Source organism: Thermobia domestica, chromosome 10, assembly GCF_964235325.1.
Source record: "Thermobia domestica chromosome 10, izTheDome1.hap1.1, whole genome shotgun sequence".
Classification (NCBI taxonomy): Eukaryota; Metazoa; Arthropoda; class Insecta; order Zygentoma; family Lepismatidae; genus Thermobia; species Thermobia domestica.
The window spans coordinates 208,795,663-208,823,614 of NC_137463.1; the positions used below are offsets into that span (position 1 = coordinate 208,795,663).

At 34.8% G+C, this 27,952-nt stretch overlaps 2 protein-coding genes across 3 annotated transcripts in view; both read right to left on the reverse strand.

Moving 5' to 3' along the window:
- The window catches only part of LOC145662958 (trypsin-1-like), a 117,685-nt gene extending 111,642 nt beyond the window's left edge, over positions 1 to 6,043 (reverse strand). The window contains exon 1 of the mRNA XM_081729021.1: positions 5,863 to 6,043. Coding sequence (XP_081585147.1) covers positions 5,863 to 5,923 — 61 coding nt within the window. The 5' untranslated portion in view covers positions 5,924 to 6,043. The remainder of the gene's footprint in view (positions 1 to 5,862) is intronic.
- A 12,878-nt stretch (positions 6,044 to 18,921) lies between these two features.
- LOC145662960 (ribosome assembly protein METTL17, mitochondrial) overlaps positions 18,922 to 27,952 on the reverse strand; it is a 57,650-nt gene continuing 48,619 nt past the window's right edge. For both annotated transcript variants that reach the window (XM_081729022.1, XM_081729023.1), the window contains exons 9-10: positions 27,509 to 27,647; positions 18,922 to 19,127 (exon numbers count right to left, since the gene is read on the reverse strand). In XM_081729022.1, the coding sequence (XP_081585148.1) occupies positions 19,001 to 19,127; positions 27,509 to 27,647 (266 nt within the window). In that variant the 3' untranslated portion in view covers positions 18,922 to 19,000. The remainder of the gene's footprint in view (positions 19,128 to 27,508; positions 27,648 to 27,952) is intronic.

Sequence of the window (27,952 nt, forward strand, 5' to 3'; positions counted from 1 at the left end):
GGCGAAAATACCTAAACTGAACACGAATTATTTATGTTTTTTTTTTTAAAAAAAAAGATATATATATACACTATTATATTTTAAAATTATAAAGAAGATTATATCTAAAGTGATTATATCTAAAAAAAAAATTATATCTACATGTCGCCCGGATTCCTTAACCAATGTTCATATCGAAACCAGATCCTAGCTAGGAGTAGCTAGGGGTTGAGCCCCCTTCGACCACCTTCAGCCCCCTGAAACTTTCAAGCTTTGTTTCCTCTGCTTTGCTTCACTTCAAGTACCCGATTCTTCTATTTGTACTGACTGCTCTCAGGCCCGCAACTAGGGTTTCTGTCACCCGGGGCAAACATACAATTCGGCGCCCCCCCCCCCCGGTTTAGTCGAAAAGTATCGCTTACTTATGGATTGCAACTGTAAATAGCATTCTTAATGAAACCAGTTATATCGATTTTTAAGTACTTTAATCAAACTTACTTTAACCACAAAAATATATTACATTCGTTATGTGCTCACAAGTTTTAAGAATAATTTTGTACATACATTTTGTTTTAATGTTGTATGAAAAAATCAAAACAAAATGAACTAGAAAATATCTGCCACATTATACAGTTATTAATTGAAATAACACATTTAGTTTTAATAACCCGAAGAATAATTATGAACATACGCTTTCATATTAAAATAAGAAACTAACACAAAATAAACTAGAAAATATCTAGTACATCATAAAGTTATAATTGAAATAACATTTAGTTCTAATAAACCCAAAAATAATTTTGTACACAAGTGCACACAAGTGACAGAAAAAACTGATTCGAGCAAAGCATATCTCTTTACAGTGCATTAACTAGAAAGTTCATTAAATATGAAAGAAATTGCTTCATAAAATATTAATAAATAGATCAAGATATTTAGATTATTTAATTTATAGTAAATATTATACATTATACACGATTAATGTAAAACAATTATTGAAATTAACAATAAAGCATAATGAAGCATAAGTTGGACTGATAGATAACAATTCAAAATGCCTCGAAAAGCTCTCAAGCAAAACTAATAGATAAAACTTCATACAGCCTTCACTCGCAAAATCCCTTGGTAGGCGTACAAGAAACAATTAAATACACCGAGGCTTGTAACTTATCTTTTCCGCCACAAAACTGCACTCTAGTTTAAGAACATTACAGCAATTGCGTAACATTACAGGGGGCGCGTCTGAGCTAAACTCTTCAACCACCAGCAAGCAACAAAAATCGGTAACTTTTCGCCCCCGCCCCTATTGATAACAGCGTTTTAAGCTTCAGAGCTGTTCTCAATGGAATTGTAGAGCTTCTTCGTGGCTAAGTGGTTGGCGTAAGCGCCTTTGGCGTGGGAGACCCGGGTTCGATTCCTGGCGGAAGCTCATGTGGTTCGGATTCCACGTTAATCAGTAGGTCCACGTCTCATATAGCCTTGCTGCTGAAAGGGACGTTAAACTCAAAATCAACTCAACTCAATGGAATTATACAGACAAACAGCTCCTTGTGGTAGGAAAAGGAAAGGGGGGCGGATTCTCTGTGGTCGCCCAAAGGAACAAATGCATGCAATATTAGGTTTTTAATGTATGACATTACACCTATTTAGATGAGACTGTCTCTCTCTCTAAAAGAGGTCCCATGGAAAAGGCCAAGTAAACTTCTGATTTCTTTTAACCTCTAGAATAAGTTCCTCAAGGGAAAGGGTGCGATTTTTAAAACAATTGATATACTATCTTCTTTCTGGCGCCCCCTCCAACCACGCGCCCGGGGCACGTGCCCCCTCTGCCCCCCCCCTAGTTGCGGCCCTGACTGCTCTGGTCAAAAGGACCAGGTTGCTTAAAATCTGGTACCGCCGAAATAAATTAGCGAGAAAATACGTAGACACCACCAGCATCCTACAATCTCTTCGAAGAAAATGTCGAGGGAAAGTAGAGAACTCAAACTTCGAATACTAACATAATGCAAGCTTGGTCTAGGTTGAACTGAAAATAGGTTGAACTAAAAAATAAGTTTTTACGTCTGCTGTTCCCATATGACAATCTGGAATGGAAACCTTTAAAACAGAGATAAGCCAGTTCATTCAGTTTAGAAATCTGGCATCATTGAGTTCTTCGCGACCTCCAGTGCAGTTTGCGGTTGCTAAGCCACAGGGGGTAGAGGAAAGTCTTTCCTCTTCCAGGAAAAATAGTCGTTTATCCATGGCCCCGAAATTAAATTCAAGGTTTATTTACGAGATTGTCTTTAAATAAAATAATATTATTTATTACGTGTATGTGGTTTCTGTTATCATTGTTTCACTGATTTCAATTATTGATTGGTTGATATATATATATATATATATATATATATATATATATATATATATATATATATATGTGTGTGTGTGTGTGTGTGTGTGTGTGTGAATTCAGTGTACATAAAAAGGTGCTTTTTATGATGGAAATAAGTGAATAAATTGAACATAAATTAATTATTCTTGGAGAACAATTATTATATTATGAAGGAAAACAATTCTTTAACTCTGAATGGATCAAGATAATCATATCTTTCATTATTAATATATATTGCCATCAAGTGCACACCTCGTTTTCTGGAAGAGAGAGTACTTATTATACCAGCTAGAGCTAAATACGCATGATATGGTAATTTATTCGCTGCAAACACGCCTACATGATAATTATGAAGTAAAGTATTTGATATAAGAACTCTGTAATTTCACAGTGTTGGACATCTTTAATTTAAAATAATGCTTTAACATATATACGCAATGTAGTATTTCAATAAAACGAAAATACTAATGTCTTCATATTCCTTTAAAAATCCATGATGATGTACCTTTGATGACAAATTTCTAAAAGGGATTGGAACTCTCTATAAATGATGCATGTGACGTCTGACAAGATAGCCCCCCCCCCCTACTTTAGAAAATTGAAACAATGACTTAGGTCATTCGTTTGTACCATTTGTACCGAAAATATTTTCGTTTGTATCATTTTCCTTATAGGGTTACTTGAGAGGTTAACTCGGGGGGTATCTTGGCGCCAAGATAGCCCCCCCAGTACCACAGCACAAAAAATTGAAATACACCATTCGAAAGCAAACCGTTTGTACCGAAAAAAAGTTTCGTTTGTACCCTGATAGTTTTCGAGAAAGGATGACATTTGGGGGGTTATCTTGGAGTCAAGATAGCGCCCCGTATCACAGAACAAAAAATTGAAACACACCATTCGAAAGCAAATCGTTTGTACCGAAAAGTTTCGTTTGTACCCTATAGTTTTCGAGAAACAGGGGATGACATTTGGGGGGGGGGGCTATCTTGGCGCCATTATTGTATGAAATATATAAGTTCGTCACTCTGTTATGTGTAATAATAGTCTTAATTCTAACTAATTATACTGACAAGTGAGATTTCATAATTAGCTAAGTACTTTTTAAATTTACATATTTGTGGAATTATCCATTACTTAAATCTATACTAGCATCGTCACGTTTTGCGTTTCTTGATCTATTAGAGAAGTTTCTTTTTTAGATGTTTCCTACATTCTCCTACATGTACTTACTTATATTTTCGTAATCCTCTAGTTATCACAAACGTCCTGCTGAGTACATTTTATCTTTATTTGTAATTGTAACAATTGTCTTTTGCGTTTCTTTCACTTTTATTTATAATTGCCAGTCCAGCTTCATCATGTGTTTTAATGTTTTTGTAAGAGGTAATTTACTAGCTTACGTAAACAATTTTCAATAGGAGTTCTCACTTTCGAAAACAGGAGATATTTTTAACCTTCTACCTAACATATCATACTGCTTGTCTTGTCATCTCGTTTCTTCTGTAATTCGAAATGTTCATTACTCATCATCATGATTACTATTCCCATACCCTAGTTATCTTATCTTATTTGTGTTTTGATTACACTCTTGTATTATTTCATCTGGTTGCTTTTCTATTTCTTCAAGGTTTATAGATTCAATTTTTTCCTCTTCTATCTCATTATCCACTAATAACACTTCTATTATAGTTAAATATGTATCTTTCCCACGAATTGAAACTAAATTTGCTAACCTTTTTTCAAATGATTATAGTAAAATTCTTCTACACTTCCTTTGTAGAACGTCTTTTAATATACCAACTATTGATAAACGTTTCTTCTTACTCCTCTTCTCTCAAACCATCCTCTAATAACACTTCCATTCTAGTTGGATATGATTTTTCTTTCGCAGTATTTGAAACTAAATTGACTAACCAATTTTCTACTTGTGCGCAATATTTTTTTTTTTTACTTGTGCACGGTTTTCTTTTAATACCTCAATTATTGACGCATATGTTTGTTCTTTTATATTTATCTCTACATCTTCCAGGGCTGAATATGAACGCCATTCTTCTCTTCTAGTATTATCATTTTCGAAGGGTACTCTTCATAGGGTGATTCATCTTCTCTTTCTATACTATTTCTTCTTGCTCATCTTTATCTACTATTGACTGCATTGAAATCCACTATCATCATGCACAACCTGCTCTCCCCCTCCCTCCTTGTGGTGAATGTTCATCAATGAAAGAAAGCAACAATGAACAACAGGTCTCCCTCTTCCCCACAAGATCAGAGCGAAATACCTCACAGCACTGAAAGAGCGCATTCCAAAGCACTGGTTGCGGTGAGGAAGGAATATCCAAGAAATGTCAAAATGCAAACTATGTGAGTAAAAGCACGTTTACAATTGCATTTCAGTATGTCAGAGGATTGCGCAATGATTATAGTGCAATAGCCGTAGTTGAAAGCTGGTTAAAACCGAGTTGAGTTGATTTTGAGTTTAACGTCCCTTTCAGCAGCGAGGCTATATGAGACGGGACCTCCTGATTAACGTGGAATCCGAACCACATGATTGGTTACAACCGAGTATTAAAGGCGATGAAGTGTTAGATTCTAAGTACCACATGAACAAACATGAAAGTGATACATCAATGGGTAAAAAAGATGGCGGCGGTGTTTTTATTGGAATACAGAATAAAATATCTTCAGTTTCCCTTGGTTTACCGGACTTGTCAATACGATGTGTTCGCACTTAAACTTAATTAATATTATGCCACTTTTATATGTATAGGATATTTCCCTCCCTCAGAAATTAACCACGTATGAATGTTTCGTTGATACTTTCTATATAGTCTCTCCAGTGCGGTCACGCATAATCCTTACCGCTGATATTAAGTAACCGGAAATTAGTAATTCTAGCTTCGATCTCAATAAAGGTTTATAGAAATGCCATGCCCTCCATAACTTCATGTGCTATTACAATCTTACAAGCAAAAACAATGTCGTTAGTGCCAATAACAGAACATTAGATTTATTGAATATTGAAAATTGTACGTATATAGCGAAACCCAAACTCTAGTAACACTAATGGACATCACCCGCAATGCTGACTTTAAAATAATGTATGAGGGAATATTGATCAGCTGGGATGAACTTCTTAATCAAAGCAATGCAAACAGTACACTTGACTTTTTTGGAGGGGATATTTGAAAAAAAAAAAAACTGTACCTTACAACAGGATCTACGCCGGCTCAAACTTTCTCTGCTGGTTCACGTAAGAGTTAATTAGAGCACTTAGGAACACGCCATCACAAGAACTGAAAATGCGGTATAGAAAATGCTCATCGTCGGAAACAATTTGAAAATTTACGAAGAGAATTTTTAAATAACTCATTCATGTGGTCTACAATAATTACGTTAAAAAAAACGGAAATTGATATAATCTTGATATAAAGAATTTCTGGTCTTTTATACGCCATAAGGATAGGAAGGACATAAACAGAACTCTCACATATAGGAATAAAACTAACCTGTAATAAGGAAACTGCCCATGCATTCATCCAACACTTTCTTTCTACGTATAAATCTCATCCTGCCATGTACGATTCTGCTCTTCTTAAAGGACTCGAAGTGAATAAAATTCTTGACTCATTTGCCCTGTATGATGTGTCTAAAAGTTGAAAAAGCTATAAAAAGTCTCAAACACAAAACAGTTTCTGGTTCTGTTGGAATCCCACCATATATAATTTAGAAATGCATGCATCTACTTGCTGCCCCTCTAGCATGTGTCTTTAACTTGTTCTTAGCAGAAGAATTCTAAACAAAGTGGAAAACTACCACTGTTTGCCCTATTCCTAGGTGTAGTGGAACTGACAAAATCCAAAACCACAGACCAATGGCAATCCTAAACGCACCAGCAAAGATTTTTGAAAGTTTCTTTATCAACGACTATTATTGCACGATGGCACCGCAACACTCCTTCAGATTACAATTATTTCCAAATCTATCAACAATTCTCACAATTCATAAGATAGATCCAGCGGTACAAACATATCGCAAAAGTAGTGACAAATTTCATTCATACCGCTGGATCCATCTGATGACTAGAAAAAAGACCTATAATAAAATATGAAAGAAGAATGCCTCATTCCACCCTCTATCACATGCATCAATTTACGACTAAATAATATGAATATTTACTTTCATTTTTCTGAAATCCCTCATGTTACATGTTTTGTATCCATTTTTCAAATTAGTTTCCAATATATATTATGTGTGATGAAAGATTTATGGAAATGACCCCTTATCCCTACCTACATGCACCACTGCTTACATCTGAGTCAGATATATGTCTGCTTCAATTATTCAAAGTAGTTGCAAACAATTCGTGGAGAAGGGTACCCGAAATTCTTCCTTAAACGACCAAAAAAGTAAAAAGAGCCATAGTGTTACCTTCTAGCTCCGACGGTACTGCTAAGTACAATTAAATTTTGTCGTGGTATACTTTTCTTCCATTTCTCATGGAGTTCATCTTTTCGAGGCAAAGAAAATATATGCACTTTCGGTCCTCCTTGATAGTTTCCTCTACACCCAGGAATACAACTTATAAAACATTTTGTTCTACTTCAATTACGAGAACAAGAATCACATTTTACATTGCAGAAGGAATCTGTCTTGATAGCTTACAGTATGTGACGTCAAGCGCCCCGAATGACGTAGTTGTAAAGCCTTGTATCCAGGTGGCGTTGGCTAAGCCAGTTAATTCAATAGGTGTACAATAATTCCCTAGAAACCATGCACGACTTCTATATATATCTATTCCACGATTCACAAGCTGCATTTTCTTCAGGTACTGCGATCTTTTTGATAACCATCTGAACATGTATCATATAGTAGAAATTTCACTTTTTGCAATCAGAATTAAATAATTACTTTATTTAAGAATTATTTTTAAAATGTTATTATAGTTAAATAAATTATGCGTCTGATTGTTGCAATTTATCTTCTAAATAATATTCATGAAGGACTCGGCTTATTCAGACAGTTTATTATGCTTAAAACAAGTATATATTAGTAAAGCCAAATAATCTGCAGTCTGTACAACGCAGAACTCACCTTTAACAGTAACTAGCAAATAATCGAACATGTGCATTAGAATATGGTTTACTAATCATAAAAGGGCCTGTGACATACACAAGGTGTCTGGGCCACAACAACCGATTTTGATGAAACTTGATAGACTAATAGGACACCTTGCAAAACTAATGTAACTAGCAGGAATTTGTCGAAAAAGCTGTAGTTTCTGAGATACAGTCGATTCATTAAAGATGACATTTGTCGTGATATCTCGAGAACGGCTCCACCGAGATCAAGCAAACTTTGCAAGCCATAGTAGATACATGATAGCTTTAACACGAATTGTCTGCACCTGCGCAAATAATTGTGCGCATGCGCATATCTCGAAAGCGTGAAGACAGATATATTTTTCTCTTGCTTAGTTTGAGCTACATTACGAGTATAACATAATGCAAGAAAAAAATAGACTCAAAAGGTGAGCGTTTTCAAGCAATTGAGGTGAGAAAATGTTGGGGTTGTCTGCCCCCGCGGACACCCGCCTTTAGTTAAGCACTCTGTCTGGCTTCTCATTCACACATTTCCATTATACCTGTGTAGAAGTCATATAGTTAACGTAAATAGTCGCCATATTCGGGTCGTAGTGACATCAAGTACTGTGTCATCAATGGTGCACAACACTAACACAGTACAGTGAAACCTCTAAATAACGGACACCAATGGGACGTGAATATTTGTCCGTTACAGAGAGGTTACAGAAATTTAATTTCTCACAACGGTAATTGTATGCAGTAATATACAATAAATATAGTATGTATGAGAGTAAATACGTAAAATTCAATGTGAAAATACTCTATTTAGTACGTATTTGAATTACTCGGAGGGATGAAGGAGAAATTCATTTCTGTTTAATAATATTATTGCCGAGGGATGTGTTAATATATTCGTATACCGCAACCGGCTAAACTCTTTAGTTTACCGAAAAAGGCATGCTTTTTTTCTCTACAAGGGTAATAAAATTCATTAGGAAACGTCATCTGAGAATCCTCAGTACGGTTTCGGAAGAAACATGAGCGTGGGGAGAAGGGGCTAAATTTGTTAGGGAAGGGAAGATCTTTCACATAGAATTCTTGGCCATACGACTGACCCTGCATGAGTGTTATTGCTTATTGAAGGTTATCTAGGATTTCTACCAGAAAGCAGTTTATTGCGGACATAAAAAAATTATTTCAAGTTCAGGTTGAAGCTACTCTGTTCGATAATTCACCAGGTCTAGACTCATGATAGATACACTTGTGAGGAAAATACTTTCCTGTCTACTGTAATATATTGCAGAGCCGAGAATAATTCCTGTCCGTTATGAAGAGGTTATCGAAACGTTTGGGGGGAAAAGGACTGTTCGCGTCCGTATCTGAGAGTGTCCGTAAAAGGGAGGGTTTTGTTCCGTAAGAGAACATATAGTTTTGCCGGGACAAAAAAATCTGTCCGTATTGTAGAGATTCCGTTAAGGGAGGTTTCACTGTATTAAGAAAGCGTAAGAACAAACTATCAAGCCTATTGTCGCGGTCTATTGGAACACGTCAGTGTGATGCAGCTATCTATGGTTCAAAGAAACTTGCAAAATTATAGGCCATAAGGTTCCCTATATATAGTGTGGCCATGAGACGAGACCTTTGGGGTTGTCCCATCTTGTCGCTTGTGTCTCTCGTCACAAAAAGTATAGCCTGGTTCCAATTAGGAATGGTCAAAACCGGTTTTTACAAAAACTGGTTTCTAGAAAAACCGAAATTTTTCTCCAAAAAACGGTCCGGCTTTCACCAAAACCGGTTCGGTTTCTCACCGAAACCGGTTTCATTTCCTCCAAAACCGGTTCGTTTTCTCCAACGCCGGCTTCGGTTTTCGCCAAAAACCGGTTCGGTTTCTCACCAAAACTGATTTCTGTGAAAACTTTTCGAAAACAAAAGTATTTCTGTGAAAATGGAATCGATTTCCAGATCAGAAATAGAACCAATTTTGGAAAAACGGAATCGGGTTTGAAGAAAACCGAAACCGGACCCGGTGAAAAACCGAACCTGCTTTGTAGAAAACGGATAACCGGTTTCGGTGAAAAATCGGGTTTTTGAAACTTTTCAACCCGGTCTCGGTTTTCCTAAAAATCGAAAACCTGTTTTTGTGCTTACCACTAGTTTCAATAAATAGCGACTATAAGCCTCATAGTTTATTCTTACGCTCTCCTAATACTGTATTACTGTTGTTCAACATTTATGACACAGTAATTGATATCACTACGCCCCAATATGGCGACTATTCACGTTAAGTATATGACTTCTACACAGGTGTAATGGAAATGTACGACTGAGAAGCCAGAGTGCGTAACTAGAGGAGGGTGTCCGGGGCCAGACCACCCCAACATCATCTCACCTCAATTGCTTGAAAACGCTCACCTTTGAGTCGTTTTTTTCTTGCGTTGTTATACTCGTAATGTAGTTCAAACTAAGCAAGAGAAAAATATATCGCAGTCTTCACGTTTCCGAGATATGCGCATGCGCACAATTATTTGCGCAGGTGCAGACAATTCATTTTAAAGCTATCATGCATATACTACGGCTTGCAGTTTTCTTGATTTCGGTGGATCCGTTCTCGAGACATCACGACAAATGTCATCTTTAATGAATCGACTGTATCTTAGAAACTACAGCTTTTTCGACAAACTCCTGCTAATTACATTAGTTTTGCAAGGTTTTGTTGTCTATTATTATTAAGGAGAAATCACTAATATCCCACAGCCTACTCTAAAAGAACACTATCTTTCAATTTACCAAGACTAGTTTTCAAATATAACACTATCCATAAAATTTTAAGAAAGTGTGTGAAATGGAGACATAACCAGCAGTTTTTAAAAGTAATTTTCGGGTGATAAACATGAAAAAGTTGGATTCTTATTTTAAAATTACAGAAAAAGGAGAAAGTCGGAGAAAAATGGAAAATTAATGTAGCTTTGCAGTTTTCATGACAAAGCTAAAATATTCAAAAATTCTACATATTTTTCATTGTCGCAATGTCTTTATGTCATTTTATTCGAACGAAAATGTGAAAATTACGAAATTAGTCGGAAAAGAGTATTTCTAAACCCTTGACGAAGTCTTCGAATTTATTTATTTTCTATTTTCATGACAGGGCTTCCAATATATTCAGAAACTCCACACTCATACCTACATATTCTAGACATTCGTATTGTTTTGTATGAAAATATTATTCCACTTCAGTCGATGACAAGTTGGAGAATTTACTAAAATATAGGGAAATAGGAAGTTTCTAAACCTATGGCAAATTTGGGAATATTTGCGTTTTCCATGACAACCCTCAACATGTTTATCAATTCTGCACGCTTTTCACAGCCATATACATGTATCTTCGCACTGTCTGTCTTTATACACAAACTTCACACTTTACTTGAAGAGAACTGGGAAAATTTACAAATATAGTATCTAAGAAAAAGAGGAAATGTTTCTAAGCTTATGACAACACCTACCAAATGTTTATGGAATTTCCATCTTTTTCTGAGTTCTTAACTGTACAGCAGATAAAGAAATACAACGAGAGGTCAAGAAATATTTATGAAATATGACATTCTGCTGGCAGAAATTCACGCTGTTTCAAATTTTGCAGTTTCTTGTATTCCGTTTGCGGAGCATCTCTTCGCATCATCTTACAGTAATCCGCGAACATTGCAGAGTTCACTTTCTTCTGTAAAGTTTCTCGATATTAATGTCTTGGTGGAATTCCTCAACGTATTTATCACTAGAAAACACCGACATTAAAGAGAACTATGTCAAGGTTGAAATGAAGAATATCAATTACATTTCATAGGTATTTCTTTGATCTTCCATTTTACTTGTCTCTCCTGTACAATGATGCATTTGTAGATGTTAAGAACTTAACGAAAACCTTGTTATAACTCGACAAGTTTCAAACCAAGATGCGCAGATCGCTGAGGAGCACTTCGTATTCCACCACCCTCCCCACTACTCTTCCATCCACTGATCTGGCCTTGAAAGTACCAGTGATACTAACTCAGCAAACTTATGCTACAACAAATATCATCTGCTAAAATAAATGAGAAATATTACCGTGTAGCGTTATACCTACAGTATCGACTCGTAATTCTCATATCAGTGGTCCATTTCATTTAATCCCGCTTTTGAAAATGCGTTGCGGTGGTAGCTCTTCGTATTCTATGGTAGTATATTCTGCGTATGTTCGTTATTAAGCTTTATAACGAAGAGAAACCAAAAGGCAAATGGCTTAATTTTCTGGATTCCACATTAAAGATTGAACTGACAGCCGAGCCTACTAGAACATTACGATACTGAACCAGGGGCGAATACAGAACGGGGGGCGCATCTTTCTGAAAGGGAAATATTTCTGTCTTACTTCAATGAGACGAGTTGACAAAAGTATTTTTGTCAATATAAGACAACAAATAAGCTGCTTTCAGTCTATTGTTAGTACAAACTATGTCTCAAGTGTTATAATGTTTAACATTTTGCGCCCCCCATCCTTCTGAGTAAGAATGAATAATTATTCAACTTCCAAGGCCGAAGATACAACTTGTGTTAAAAAAAAACTATAACAACTGATAACTAGTATAGAAAACTTTGTTCAACGATTTCTTTTATTTCAGCTAGTTCCTCTTCCAGAAGTGCGGATCAAAATATTTGGCATAGTTGCAATTAAAATATTTGGTTTAATTATCACCCTAGTTATACGTTCGAGGTCCCAAAGGTCATGTGGGCCCCCTATTGTATTTATGAATATACATTATTTGGCATAATTTGAATGCAATTTGTCTTAAAATCCTCATGTATATACCTTCTGCATCTGAATGCCCCCCCAACTTTAGAGAGAAATCGGCGCCCTTGGGTCGGGCCTAAATGCTAACTCGAGTCGGGCCTCGCATTATTAATTCACGGGCCCGGCCTGAGATGAAATCTACATTCACGCATCACATTCAGTACCGGCGTGTTGGCAAAGTAAGGGTGAAATAGGTGCAACAGAAACTGTTGGAAAAGGGCCTCGTCTTATTATTGTCCATGCAGGAGGGGAATTTGGGTTTGTTAATAATGCTCTATTATTGTTCAAATCTAAGCAAAAAAGTGGAGATTATTATGATGACATGAACAGTAGAAATTTTTCAAAATGGATCGATGAAAAACTACTTCCTAATCTTCCCGAAAACAGCGTTGTTGTCGTTGATAATGCCAGTTATCACAATGTTTAAATCAATAAAAGACTATCTATGTCTTCACTTAAAAGCGACATGATACAGTGGCTATCAGCGACAGACAAACCTATAAACGAAACCGAAATTGAAGCAGAGAATAGAGTAAATACATTGTGGAGAATGAACAGAAGACAATTTTTCTTAAGAATTCAAAATGTACCTTATGTGAAACAATACGCGATTGACAAGAAATTTATAAACGCGAGGCACACTATAATAAGACTTCCACCTTACGACGCAGACTTAAATCCTGTTGAACTTGTGTGTGTGGGGGGGAAACAAGAGCAAAGCAAGGCAATGCATTTCCGATTCACTGGATGAAAAGAAAGAATTACTGGGAAAGATATTTAATGAATATTCACCACAGAAATGAGTAAAATGTTGTGAACACGTGAAAAAAATTGAAGATTTTTACTTTGAAAGAGACGGACTTATGAATGAGTGTTTAGATGAACTGATAATTAGATTTGGCGAAACCGATTCAGACTCAGATTCATCGGCCGATACAGACTCAGATGAGTGGGAGAGTGAAACTGAAGGAGAAATGGAAAACATTTAGGTGATTTCTGTTATCATTTATTTATTTATTTTTCATTAAGATTCATTGCGAAGTTTTCCACCTTTTAATTCATATATTACGTTGGTAAGAAATACCCCTAATCATGCTTAATTCATTTAATATTCAAAGAGAAATACTAAAATGCATTAAAAATTTAGTGCAGTCAATATACAGCATTTACACTCAAATGTCGTAGAAAATCCTCAGACCATTCCGCTCCCTCCAGATTGCAACACTGGAAAACATCATCGTCGCTGAGAAGGGAGTGGGGAAATGTAGGATTAGGTGCGCAACAACTAGGCTGCAGCGTTCTGTTTACAAACTTTTTCACTTATAGTTCCAGTATTAAAATCACAAAAATATCCGAATTTACTCATAGGTTTAGAAATGTTTCATTATTTTAGTTTATTTTTCCATTAAATGAAGTGTCAGAAACTGTATGAAGCACAAATGACCCAGTATAAGTAATTGTGTAGAATTTATGAACATAGTGTGTTTCAGCATGGAAAATGCAGAAAACAAATTCCAACATTTTGTCGAGTTCAGAAATGCATCATTTTCTGTTTATTTTCGTAAATTTTCCGTTTCCTTGGAATATAGTGGCATAAACTTTGTGTACTAAAACAGTGCGAAAGCCTAGTGTAAGTGGGTATGAAAAATGTGCAGAATCTGTGAACATAATCGATATTTTGTCATAAAGTCACCAAAATGACATCATTTCGCACTATTTTTAATTTATTTACTAGCCTTAGGCCAGTTGTGGATTTCGCCTTCAGACCCGCGCATTTGCTCGGCCTCAACTCATATTTCAGCCTTTGGTTCCGTAAGTTTATGGCATTGCTATTTGCGAAAAATTTACTCTTTTTCACCCTAAAGTACGTATTTTTATTAAGATGATAAAATTCGTTAGCCCGTGTTAAATTTGTTCAAAAATTCGTTTCAAATGGTTCACCGGTTTTCGGGTTATGCGACTGACAACCTCAGTCATTTTTATATATTGAGAAACAATTGAAACTGAACCCCTTCTCTCGTTAAAAGCGAGGTTTTCGGAAACGTTGTGACATATATACGAAGTTACATATCCGTAACATGTCTAAAACAACAGGTTTCGAGATATGACCTCTAATTAAAACAATTGTAACCCAACCTTTTTCTCTTCTAGGGTAAATATCAAAAGCCGGTAAAACACGTGTCAAAATATTTTCAATGAGAAGTCCAAATATTGAATCTCGTGTCTTTAACCTTTAGAAATTTGGGGATGTCGGTATCTTTATTATAGTAATTATATCTTCCTCTTCCTTCCATTTTATCCGTTTTCTTTCGTTCTAGGTCAATTTAAAAAAAAAACATTGAAACAAGTATTTAATTATTTTAAATTGGAGTCCAAATTTGAATGTCACCGTCTCTAACCTCAAGAGATTCCGAGATATCGGCATCTTATTATAATGTAATTCCCACCCCTCTTTCCTTTTTACCCCTTTTCTTCCTTCTAGGTCAAACACCAAAAAACGTTGAAATACGTGTCAATTGTTTAATAACAAGTACATATACCAAATTTCGTGTCTCTAACCTTTAGAAATTTCGAGATATGCACATTTTAAGGTAATAATTCCTACTCTTCTTTTCCCCTCTGCCCGTCGAACTTCCAAAACTCCAAATCCTAAGCCATCAGAATTTCAAGTTTCTAGCTTAAGTGGTTTGGCCTAGATATTGATCAGTCACTCACTCACTTAAGATTTTACTTATAAACATCAATTTATTTATTTTACATTTTCCCCTCTCAACCTTGAAATAAAACCAGTCACTTTTTCCTTTATTTTCGCATCCTATAAATGAATTGAGATCTCCTAAGGTAGCATTTCATTGGGGACCCGCCCAGAAAAAAAGCCTTAGATGATATCAAGGCAATGTTCGAATCCCACATTGTACTTAAATTACCCGATTTAAACCTAAAGTTTATAGTATGTTGCGATTCATCATTAAAGTCTTGGAGGGGTGATCCAACAGTACGATTCAGAAGGCTGCTTGAGACCTGTAGCGTATTTCAGTCGAAAATTACGTCCTTATGATTACAGTAAGCCGATTTATTTGCTTGAATTGATGTCAGTAGTGGAGACTCTAGAACGATTTAAAATCTATTTACATAATAAATTTGAATTATTAGTAGATAATCAAAGTTTGTCTTATGCCCTCAAGAATATTAAACGTTTAAAAAAAATATGGTAGCTTGTTGCATAGGTTGTTTGCCTTTCATTTTGATGTTAAGCACATATCGTCAAATTTAAATGTAACATCTGATTTTATTTCTAGAGTATATAATACCCATGATTTCGAACTGATTGAGAATACACAATCTAGTGATGAGAAAATGCAAAACCTATGTATGGTAAATATGTGGGATATGCCCTATGCATCTTTATCTATTAAGGAGCATCAGTATAAAGATCCTTTTCTGTCAGAAATAATTAAAAAAATTGGAAAGCAAACAACAGGTAGAAGGTTATAAATTGGTAAACGGAATACTTTGTAAGAAAACAAAAGCATATAAGAATCCCTATAAGGTTTGTGTTCCCCAAAATTTATGGAGAGTATTGTTGGAATTCTATCATGGACAAATTTTGCCCGGTGGTCATGGAGGGGTGAGCCGTACGATTGGAAAATTAGCCTCGCGCTATACATGGCCTGGTATATTGAAAGATATTAAAGAATATGTAACCACTTGTAGAGAATGTCAATTAGCAAAAGCCGAAAATAAGAAAAAGATGGGATTGCTAGTATCAGAATATTAAAAGACTGTAATTGGGCCAATAACAAGATCAAAATCAGGACGTTATTGTTTAATTATAGTAGATGGTTGTTTACGTTTTGTTTATCTGGAACCTATTAAAGTTTTGTCCAGCCAAAGTATTATAAATAAGATGTATAAGTTAATGTGTAGGCATGGCTTTGTTCATGCTTTCGCCCATGATTGTCACTCCATTTTTGTATCTAAATTGTTCACGGGTTTTTTATATAGTCAAGGGATCGAAGATATCAGGATTTCCCCTTACGCAGCCTTTTCGAATTTGAGTGAAAGATACATACGTTCTGTAAAAAATGGGTTAAAGATATTTTTCCATGATAAACAACAACAGTGGGATAAGGGCATACACGAAATTGAATTTTCACTCAATAATTCGATCCACACAGAACTAAAGTGTAGTCCAGTGGACATAGTATACGGGTATAATGTTTGTGACCCTCTTGACACTAAGTGGAATGTGGATAAAATATTTGTGGATAAGAATAAAGGCGAAATTTGGGCATCGGAGATGCGTAATATGGAGTTAGCGTGGAAGAGAAGGAAGGCGTTATATGATAAAAAGAGAATTCCTGTTAATTATAAGGTGGGGGATAAATTATTAATAAAATCGCAAGTTAAGTCATCTTTGGTGGACAAGTTTAATAAGAGCTTGGCTTATCGTTGGGAGGGCCCGTACACATTGGTCAAATTCCTGGGTCAGAACAGTGTTCAAATTAGATCTGATGCTAATCCTAATGATGTTCGTAGGTCACATGTAGCCCTTACTAAAAAAGTATCGAGAGAGATGTAACTGTAACAAAAAAAAAATCCGGCTAATTTAATTAGAGTATCTGAGTCAGAGAATGTTACCGCTTACCATAGTTTTAGTTTGGTTATGCATTTGCTTGTTTATTATTTGTTTTGATTAAATAGTAATTATTTCTATTGCAGGCCTGCAATGCCGTGTTTTGTGTATTGTCGCGACTACCATTGATGTATGTATGTGTCCATGAATAAGTTTGGTTTCGGATATTGTCAATTATTGCAGAATTTGTCAGCTGTATGTAAGTAATATGTTTTTTTTATTGTACATTGCCTAAATGGATGTTCTGGAGAGCCAATATTTGTTTAAAAAAATCAATTCTGCATTTCCGAGTCAGCTAAATTTTGTTAATTTGAGTATTGATAATTAGTTTGATAATGCTTATGAGGAATAAGATTTCAAATTAATATATCACTTATCAGACAAGATAAAAAAATTTAGGCTGTATTATTATAATTTATTAATGAGTTAATTGCCATAATTATTAACGGGTGATGGATTAGAAGTAGAGATCCGCGAGTGAATGAATTTTGTATGGCGATGGATGATTCTGGTTATTATTAGTATTTGATTTTGTTTAGTTCGTTTAATTTTCTTTTTCTTTTTGGGGTTAGGTATGAATGATGGAGTGGATGATTCGAATTAACTAACGGAGATATTATTAGTAGTTACCTTATGGCAGTTACTTATTAAATATAATTTAGGAATAGTTACCTTATGGCAGTTACTTATTAAATGGATTATAATTTAGGAACATTTATATTAAAAAGGTTAACTTTTTAATTAGGGAGGTCCGGATGTGTGTAATATGTCATTAAATAGCCAAGGTTTTGAATTTTCGAAAATAATTATAAATCATACTTAGCCTCGATTTTTCTGTTATTAAAATGAAGATAACAAATTTTCCACCGAATTGTAATAATAATATCTTAATCTGAGATTTACGTCATTTCAAGAGAAGTTATGGCTCTCAATGACCTCTGGTGGTACTTTTTGGAATGATAATTTTGTTCAAGTGCAGCGCTACCTGGGATCGTCAGATCACAGGCTGCTATCAAATAGGAAGGAAAACGATTATCTTTGGTGTCAAAATTCAATATGTTTCAACCTAATCGGCTTCTAAATTAAATTAGGTGTTGATAGTGTATTTGATAAATTGTGAATATGTGAGTTTATTGCTGTAAAAGCTTTGGTTTATAACTGGAATACCTACTGTAAGTAAATTATTTTTCTAGAATTTATCTTGCCAAGTTAGTACGCCATTTAACATTGTGGTTATTTCTATGATGTTATCGCTGGTCGATATTTGAATGCTAATGAGTTTTATAGTTGAATTCAAGGTACAATTTTGTGATCTAAATTAAATTTATTTTGTGTTTTTTTTTTTTTTTTTGTATTCTCAAATTTGGCACTTAATTATATTGTTCGAGTTTACAGATATAAAGTTGATAATATCCGATTTAAATCTATTATTTGCCTAATGTAGAGCGTAGATTACCTGGCGTGCTATGAGACTTTTTATTTATTATTACTGGTAGATATTGGATATAATAAGTTCCCACTTTTGTTCAGTTACTTGAACTATACCAACATAACCGTAATTTATTTATTAGTGGGGGAATTTAATTCTCCTTCCTTCCAGCGTGCACGTTTAAGTTGTCTTTGCGGAGGCAGGTGCGCGTGTAACGTGTTAATATCCTTCCAAAATAATTGTAGTAAATATATATATTTAGAAACAGGATATACGTTACAAGTACTATATCTAAAAATGACTGCTTTTATCTCCGTTACATAACCCGTATTGAAAAGTGTAATAAAAACTATACTTGAAGTAAATTAGAAGAAAATGAAGTATTCAGTTATGATTTTCTATGTGTACTGCTTAGAAGACATCTACAAATAAATAGCGTATCAAAGGGGAAATTCCATCTTAAGCATGATCATGAAAGAAAAATATACCTCTTGCATGTAAGCATACATAATAGGTAGCTAGAAACAATATAAACTCACACACACACTGTATGTATCTTTATTTATTATAAAGGTTTGAATATCAATGGAACATATCTTAAATACAAAATAAGTCTTTATTTTTCTACATTAGTTTACACATGTAAAAAGAGTTTATATATGCAGAATATTTACAACTACCGTGAATCTTCATCTGTACTATCGTTATCACTGGCAGCAACAGCCTCAGTTTCATCATAAGCTGTTGTTTTCATTGGAAGTAAATCTCCCCAATTACTTCCTTTTACGCATCTATATGTTATTCTGTAAGAAAATATTTTTATATAAAAATATGTATAGAGTGGGATGTCTTAGTAGTATTGGTTAATGAGGCTACAGTCTATGCACAATTACGGTGCAGGGAAGAAAACAGGAAAAACAGTTTTTTATTTGTAATTACTTTAAAAAGTATAACTAAGTCCGGTAGACAAAATTATCCCTTTCTAGCTGAAAGTGAGTGATTTAAAATTACAATGCTCGAACTAATGATCTTTAAGAAGTTAATATATTTTATGCTAGATATTTGAAAATCAGATATTTCAAAGACAATAAATTGACCGTTTAAAACACTAGCATCGTATCTGTATTTTTCCAACGAAGTAAATTGATTGTTAAATATGAAAATATAAAGTATTAGCTCTGCAGGCTGAAAATAATAAATATTCTAATCTTATTTATTCATGTCCACGTTTGAAGTCAAAGAATTGTTTCTAGTTTTAGTTAAGTGTCTTAGAAAAACAAAAGATTGTATAACATAAAACAGCCTGAAATAATATATCAATACTGGGGAATCGACTGCTACTGGCCAAATAGCGCTTTACTGCTTAATATGGCTCTTTGATATCAATCTAAGTATGTATGTATATGTATGTATCTATGTACGTATGCATGTACGTATGCGGTATTTCCGTAACATTTTTTATAGAGGTAGTTGGTGAGTACTTCAAATTATATGCTCGTAGCCAAACTGCCTCTATAAAAATTGTTGTGTGAGTACCTTAAGATTCTGAAACCTGTATTTTAGGATAGCGCACATATTAGTTCCCAAGAGAAGTCTTGACCCGACTACGGTAGGTCCCAGTTTTGGAGCTATAGATCTTTCAACTTCATTTTTTTGTTTTCGGAAGCATCTCCGAAAGAACTCCGAAAAGAAGCATCTGTGCACTCAGGTTGATCTATACTTTTCGCCTTATCTTGGTGCCAGGAATCACGTCCTAAACGTTGTCGGATTGTTTTGAAACACCATATATATATATAATGTGATTCTGAATATTACATTACAAATAAAAATATTGTTGAGGGTTTCGCTCAATATTTTCATAGTGTGTATGATGAAAGGTCTTCATTCTACGAATGGAGCACCTCGAATATACCTTTAATACCTCATTGCCTGGTTATAAAAAAAGTGAGTGAGTAAGAATGTAAGGAAGCAATAAAGAAAACTCGATCAACAAGATCTAGTGGTCCAGATAATTTACCATCTTATATTTTTAAGGGTTGTGTAGATGTTTTGGTAACTCCTCTTTGCTATATTTATAATCTCATTTTGGTTACTGGGTGTTTTCCTGAATGTTGGAAAATTAGTAAAGTGACTCCGATTTATAAATCTGGGAATCCAAAAGATATTACGAACTATAGGCCTATTTCATTAATTTCGATGCCATCTAAAATATTTGAACACATATTGTACAGTAAGATATTTAATCATGTAAAATCATACATAGTAGAGTATCAACATGGTTTCTTACCGGGGAGATCCACTACTACGAATCTAACTAACCTTACGCAGTTTAGTTTGGACTCCTTGAACGGAAACAGTTGTTCTATTGATGTAATATATACCGACTTTGCGAAAGCATTTGACAAATTAGATCATAACATATTGCTTAACAAATTAGCAAATTTGAGCTTATCAGAAGCGTTATTAACTCTAATTAAATCCTATTTAAGAGAACGTGTACAGTTTGTTACTTATAATGGGCTATGTTCAGATAGATACGTGATTCATTCAGGAATATTCAAGGGTCTAAACTGGGTCCACTCTTTTTCCTTTTGTTTATTAATGATTTGCCTGGCGTTATAAAATATTCCAAATGTGTGTTGTACGCGGATGACTTAAAAATATTTCGGGCAATAAATAATATGGAAGACGCAAAGAAATTACAAAAGGATCTTGACAGTTGCTACAAATGGAGTATTGATAATAAATTACAATTTAACGTTAAAAAATGTTCTGTTATTACTTTTTCACGACAAAGTGAACCAGCTCAATATAATTATAAAATTCACAATGAAATATTACAAAGATCAACACAAATTAAGAATTTGGGTGTTACTTTGTTAATGAATCCTATAAAGCTTTAGGATTCATAATTAGAAATTCAAAGGAATTAAATAACGCAGAAGTGTTAGTTAAATTATTTAATTCATTAGTTAGAAGTAAATTAGAGTACGCTTCATTAGTATGGTCCCCCTGTTATGATAACCAAATAAGGAAAATCGAATCAATACAAAAAAATCTTTAAAGTATTTATGGTACAAGAGATTCGAAATCTCTGCGTATGAAATGAAAGTGAACTATAGTGTTATCTTAAGGGAATTTAATTGTACGTCTCTGGTGAAAAGGAGGGAAATAATACATCATGTTTTTCTATTTAAAATTATTAATGGTATTATAGTTAATCAAGATTTTCTGGAAATGTTAAAATTTAGCACTAGTAGATCTTTAAGAGTACGATTACCATTTGTTATACCTAAATCTAAAACAACCTCCCATAAAAATTCACCACTTGTGAGACTTTGTAAGAAACATAATGATATTATAAAATCTGGAATAGTCGGGGATTTTACGATGTCTTTGGAAAAGTATATAAAATTGATTCAATTGTTTTTGAACCCTGCTTATGTAATGTAATGATTATGTTTTTGCATTCAAAAAAGAAAAAATATCCTGCATGAATGTTGCTATTTTAGACTTTTTTCTTTTTTGTGTGTTTTTTTTCTTATATTTATTTTAATCTAATAGATTATTTAGCAATTTCACAATTGCATATAAAATTTGTATTCACCTGCTGTAATTGGAGCAATTGGCTCTGTAATAGGTGTGTGTTAAATAAATTACCGGAAAGTATCAAAGTTAAATCTTTCTTGTTAAAAAATTATTACTATCAAACATATCATGTATTTTAAGCAAAAATACATTAATTTATTTGTTATAATAATGATAATAATGATTTATTCATGTTAATTAGGAATTCAGAGATTTCAGAATACATAAAGATTTTCGTGTGGAAAGCTTCTGATGTAACTGCCTTCGTACACTACATAAAAGATTAAAACCTAACGAACGCAAATATTCAGAACCTGTGTTTGCACGAAGTATTTTTTCCTACTGAATTCACATACTACTGAATATTACATCTTCAATATGTTGAAATACTTGCTGGCTATAAAACTAAATAGATCATACCTTTTTAATTTTATATTTATTTAATTATTTATTTTTTCTTTCTTTTTTTTTTGTGAAAGTGAAAATATTCCACTTACTAACACTTGAATATATTTTATATTTGAATATTATATCTACTTTTACATAATAGGTTCACAATGCCTTTTAAATTCGAAAAGCTATGTAATGACTTGAGCAAATATTATATAGGTTGCTCGGAAACATCAGGGAACTCTGCGAAATGTACCCTCCCGAAAACAAAACAAAAAAAAAAAAAAAAAAAATATTGGTCAACCTGGGTGCACAAATACACGTACGAAAGTTTGGATTACAGCAGGCAGAAAAGTAGCCGAAACGATATGAAAAGCGTCATAACGTTAACTCCAGGACAAAATGTCCACATGAAAGTCAAGTAATCGAAATAGTAGTTATTTCATACCTAGTGTGAATCTCTTTCTGTGCTTCGAGGCTAACATTGTTATCGTCCCTATTTCACGTCCACTGTTACATTAATGAAATCTAGGCTCGAAATGATTACTATGTTCTTTTAGTCGAACCTTCATCTGACATTACTTTCTCGAGCCCACTTTCTTGCTTCGACCCATTTTTCGGCAGACTATAGCTCCGAAACAACGAATTTGTGCCCTAATATTAGTCTATATGGAAACCCTGGAATTGGGAACACGTCTAGGCGACGACCGCAGTGTCGGAATGTTACTGGTAGTGTGTTAGGACAAATTCAGTATCACGTGAGGAGCGGAAGTGTGCAGTAACTGAGCAGACGGTGATAGAGAAAAATGGGCGATTTCTGATTTCCAACGAGGGTAATTGTTGGCGCTCGGATATATGAAGCAAGCATAACGAAAGTAGCAAGTGAGTTGGGTGTCGTAGGAGAGTTTTCAAGGTGATGAACCTACAAAATTCACGGAAAAACCACTCAATGAAAAGGAACAGAGGTAAGAAGAAACTCTCGGTGACAGGGCCCGCCGAGCATTAAAACAGATTGTCACTCAGAGCCGTCGTGCGACAGAGGTTTAAGTGACGGAAGAACTTAAGCAGCACCTCCCATAGCTTGCGTTGGCAACATGAACATATGGAGTCGAGCTGTATGGACAAAACGGTTGATAACGGACTATAACGATACCCTGAATATGCAACACGCACCGCTGATGATTGGGAAGATGTGCTATAGTAAAACAAATCATTGTTTACCTTATTTCAGACCACGAACAGTGCTTATGTGTGGCAGACGCCCAACAGTGAACATGAAGGCGGCACTGTGATGTGGGCGGCAATATCCTGGTTTTCAGTGGATACTGTGCTGACGCTTACCGTTCATATCACTACCCGTGATTATGTCATAATTTAGAAGACCATGTGTATTTTCATGTTCCAGATCTTGTTTTCGGCCAATAACGCTATAAAATGATACTGTACCATTCACACAGTTGGAGCTGTTGCGGAGTGGTTTGTCAAACATTAGGATGAAGTTAAATGAAGTTAAACATCTCCCGTGGCCCGCTTAATCCCTGAACCTGAATACAACATTTGTGGTCCATTCTGGTCCAGATTTCAGCCTCCAGCTCCTCTAACCGAACTGAGTGATTCAGTGCATGCAGAACAGTGTAACATTCAACCTGTTTCCATTCACAACCTCTATGACTCAATTTCACGCCACTCCGTGCTGTTCTGAGAACGAAGGGTGGGCCAGTACCGGATGAAAATGGTAAGTTGCGCTTTTTCAAACTGCTTCCATTAAATTAATAAATATCTGTATTGTAGGGGCGTCGCAGTTTTTAGCTTTTTCTCTCTTTTTATTTCTATTTATTTATTTATTTATTTATTTGCTACTCTTAATGTTTGTTACCTTTTTGAAAAGACATGATTCTAAGTGAATATTTTATGTTTGTATTATATAAAGATACCTTAAAAATCAGCATTTCTTATGTTTAACTGGCTGTCCTATCTGTCCTTCCATGAAGTTTGATAACTTCTCACGCAGATAACGAAAAAAGTTACTTCTAGTAAGATTCAAGTACAAACTCCATGTATAAAAAACGGTTTCATGTTTTCGTAATATTATTGGTGTTATATTATTTTAAAATGAAAGATTAAATGTTTAACGTTTTAGCCCAGAAGTTTTATTTTTGCATGCTATAATCCAGTGTTGCAAATGAATAAGTTTTCTTTATATAGAAGTTCTTGTTTTTTTTAGTTAAAAAGGTAATTTTTATATGTTACATAAAAAGATGTTGTTACATAGTGACTTCATTTCCTGACAAGGGAGGGTCACGAAGTGGCTCCGCTGAGATCCGAACGAAATAATTGTGTTTGCATTTGATATGTTATAACTAGACGAATCCCGAAGTTATGCGTGCCACTGGGCGGAATATCGTGAGTTATAACATATTTTGTAATGTAAAAGCTACAAAAAAATTACCTTGTAGAATAGTTTGAACCGAATCACTTGCTCGAAAACTGTTGAGTAAATGGAAAACTCGCGAACACGTACCCCATCATTTTCAAGGGCACACTTTTTGGGGTAAAAAATTTGCCCCAGGATTCCTCGCAGGTTCCAAGACGGGGTCCAAATCAAAAATTTCAAATGGTAAGAAGGTTAAGTAACATATCGTTTGAAAGCTGTTGTAAAATGAAAGAAAATGGAGCAAGTCTCGACTCTCTACAACAACCCTGTGCAAAATGGTGGCGGGTCAAAATATAAACAAAAACTTAATTGAAAAGTCCATGACCACCCCTATAAATCGGAAACGGTGAAACAAATGTGAAAACAGGAAAGGACATGTGGCATTATTTTCAAAGTACAACCATTTAAGTTAAAACGTCTTCTCAGGGACCCCACAGGGTCCTAGGTAGTGTCCAACTAAAAAGTTTCAAATAGCAAAGGAGTTAAGTAGCATATCATTTGAAAGCGGTTGTTAAATGAAAGAAGACGGAGCAAGTCTCGACTCTCTACGACAACCCTGTGCAAAATGACGGCAGGGCAAAATGTAAACAAAAGCTTAATTGAAAAATATATGGCCACCTTGAATCCAAGATGGTCGCTTAAAACGTATGTCGAAAGGATAGGCATATCAAACTACTGAATCTAGGAAAACCAAATTTGGCATGAATATTGATTAGTACGTGACGAAAAGATGCGAAATGTCCAAAAACGCGACATCTTGAGTTCAAAATGCCGCACTATATTTCGAACGCATGTCCAGCTCAAGCTACTGATGTTGGAGAGGTGAAATGTGGTATTTATGCTTATGGTCAATAGTAAATATCCACAAAATATCAAAGAGTATCATCTGTAATCCAATATGGCTGCAAGCACAAAAACTGAGTTTGTATATAAATATGTTATTTGTTGGAATATTGTGACAAAACCAACGAAGTTTGGCGCAGCTCGATGTACTGAAATGATTTACACGTGGTTTGGTACTGCTCACCAATCTTATAAATGAACGCTTTTTGTACATTTGGTATTACTTGAAATATTGTGATCAAACCAACGGATGGATACAAATGTAACCATCATGAATACGTTACAATAGAGCCCCTAACCTGACTGGTGCAGCAAGTCCTTTATGTATGAACTACGTATGATAAATTTAGAAAAACACCAGAAGGTATTCAACTTTTGTTTAGCAGTATGAATAGGAAGTGAGAGTTGTGTGGTCACCGCATATTCGTTATATCCACGTAAATATCGAGAAAACTGTGACGAACGTGCATTCGGAACAAAACATATATGTGTTGTTACGAAATGAAATGATAGTTGAAGTGAATCGAAATTCAACTGTTGTTTAGTCTTTCTATTGTTTCTAAATACATAATAGAGAAAAATAGATTTAGATTTGTACTGTTATGATTGACATAGGTTTTAAGCGGCAATCTTCGATTCAAGGTGACCATAGACTTTTCAGTTAAGTTTGTGTTTACATTTTGACCCATCGCCATTTTGCACAGGATTATCCTAGAGAGTCGAGACTTGCTCTATCTTATTTCATTTAAGAACAGCTTTCAAACGATATGACTTTTTTAGTTGGACCCCACCTGGGACTCTGTGGGACCCCTGGGACAAGACATTTTAATTTAAATCATTGTAGTTTGAAAATGATGCCACACGTCCTTTCCAGTTTTCACATTTGTCTCACCGTTTCCGATTTATAGGGGTGGTTATGGACTTTTCAATTAAGTTTTTGTGTAACATTTTGACCCACCGCCATTTTGAGTCGAGACTTGCTCCATTTTCTTTATTTCACAACTTTCAAACGATGTGTTACTTAAGCCTCTTGCCATTTGAAACTTTTCAGTTGAACCTGTCTGGGACCCTGCAGGGGGCTCTGGGGCAACCTTTTTTATACCAAAAAGTGTACCCTTGAAAATGATAGGATACGTGTTCACCGAGTTTTCCAGTTACCCAACCGTTTCCGAACAAATGTTCCGCTTCAAACTATTATGCCAGCTTTGTAGCTTTCACATTACAGAAATATGTTGTAACTCACAATATTCCGCCCGGTGGCACGTATAACTTAGGGGTTCGTCTAGTTATGACATCAAATGCAAACACAATTGTCTCGTTCGGATCTCAGCGGAGCCACTTCGTGACCCTCGCTTGTGAGTATTTTATATTGTTTCATGTTTATGTCACTAATATAACAATTATTGTAATGAAAATGTAATTATATTGCCAGCGAAGCAGTTGAAATTACACTCTTTGAACTGTGATTTTTTTAAACATATATAATATTTACTGAGTTGTTGACTATAGAGTCTGTCAAAAGAACGAACTTTAATCCTTTAAAATAGCCTTGGCTGTAAGCATCGTTATCCTAGAAGACCACGTTAGTCAGGGCAGGGTTGTGATTTACCATAACCATGAATTAGAGATGTTTCGCAAATTTGGAACTTCGGCTCGTATACTAAAACCTTTTATATGTGTTTTTCTTAGTACCAGCATTCACACTTTTGGTTAGCTGCGATGAAAATCAAATTCGCCCCTGCAGAATATATACTATGATTTTCGTGCGGGGAAGCACTTTCCAAAGATTTTTGATAATTTTTTTCGAACACCCTACACAGAAAATTTAAAAGGCTCACATCTGTTTCGCTAATAGGCAAATGCGTGATGTGACCAAATAATGTCTGTGTCTATAATTATACAATACTTACTGTTGAAAAATATACTTACTTCCCATGTTTCCTTGGAGTAAATATGATCTCTCTCAAACATCCTTCAGCCACACACATTCTACATATTACATGTTTCTTTCGTAACAGGGGAGCTCTAACTATTCTAGGCCACTGTGGATCGTCTTCTGGACGAGGTCCTATTTAAATTACGTTACAAATGAAAAGCCTTTTACTAGTATTCTAGCTATGTAATAACTGAAACAGATTTAAAAGCTAAGTACTATATATAAAATAATAGGTTTCGAAGGTTTGATTCAAGATATCACAACAATTACTTCACTATTTCTAGCTTTCTCAAGAATTAACATTCACACAAGATTGATTACATCGAAAATATGAACAACTGCATTTCCACATAGACATAATAATTAACCCCTGTAGTTATCTTTACTACAGCAAGAGAAATATTTATGAAATCTTACTTATATAAAATTATCTTTTG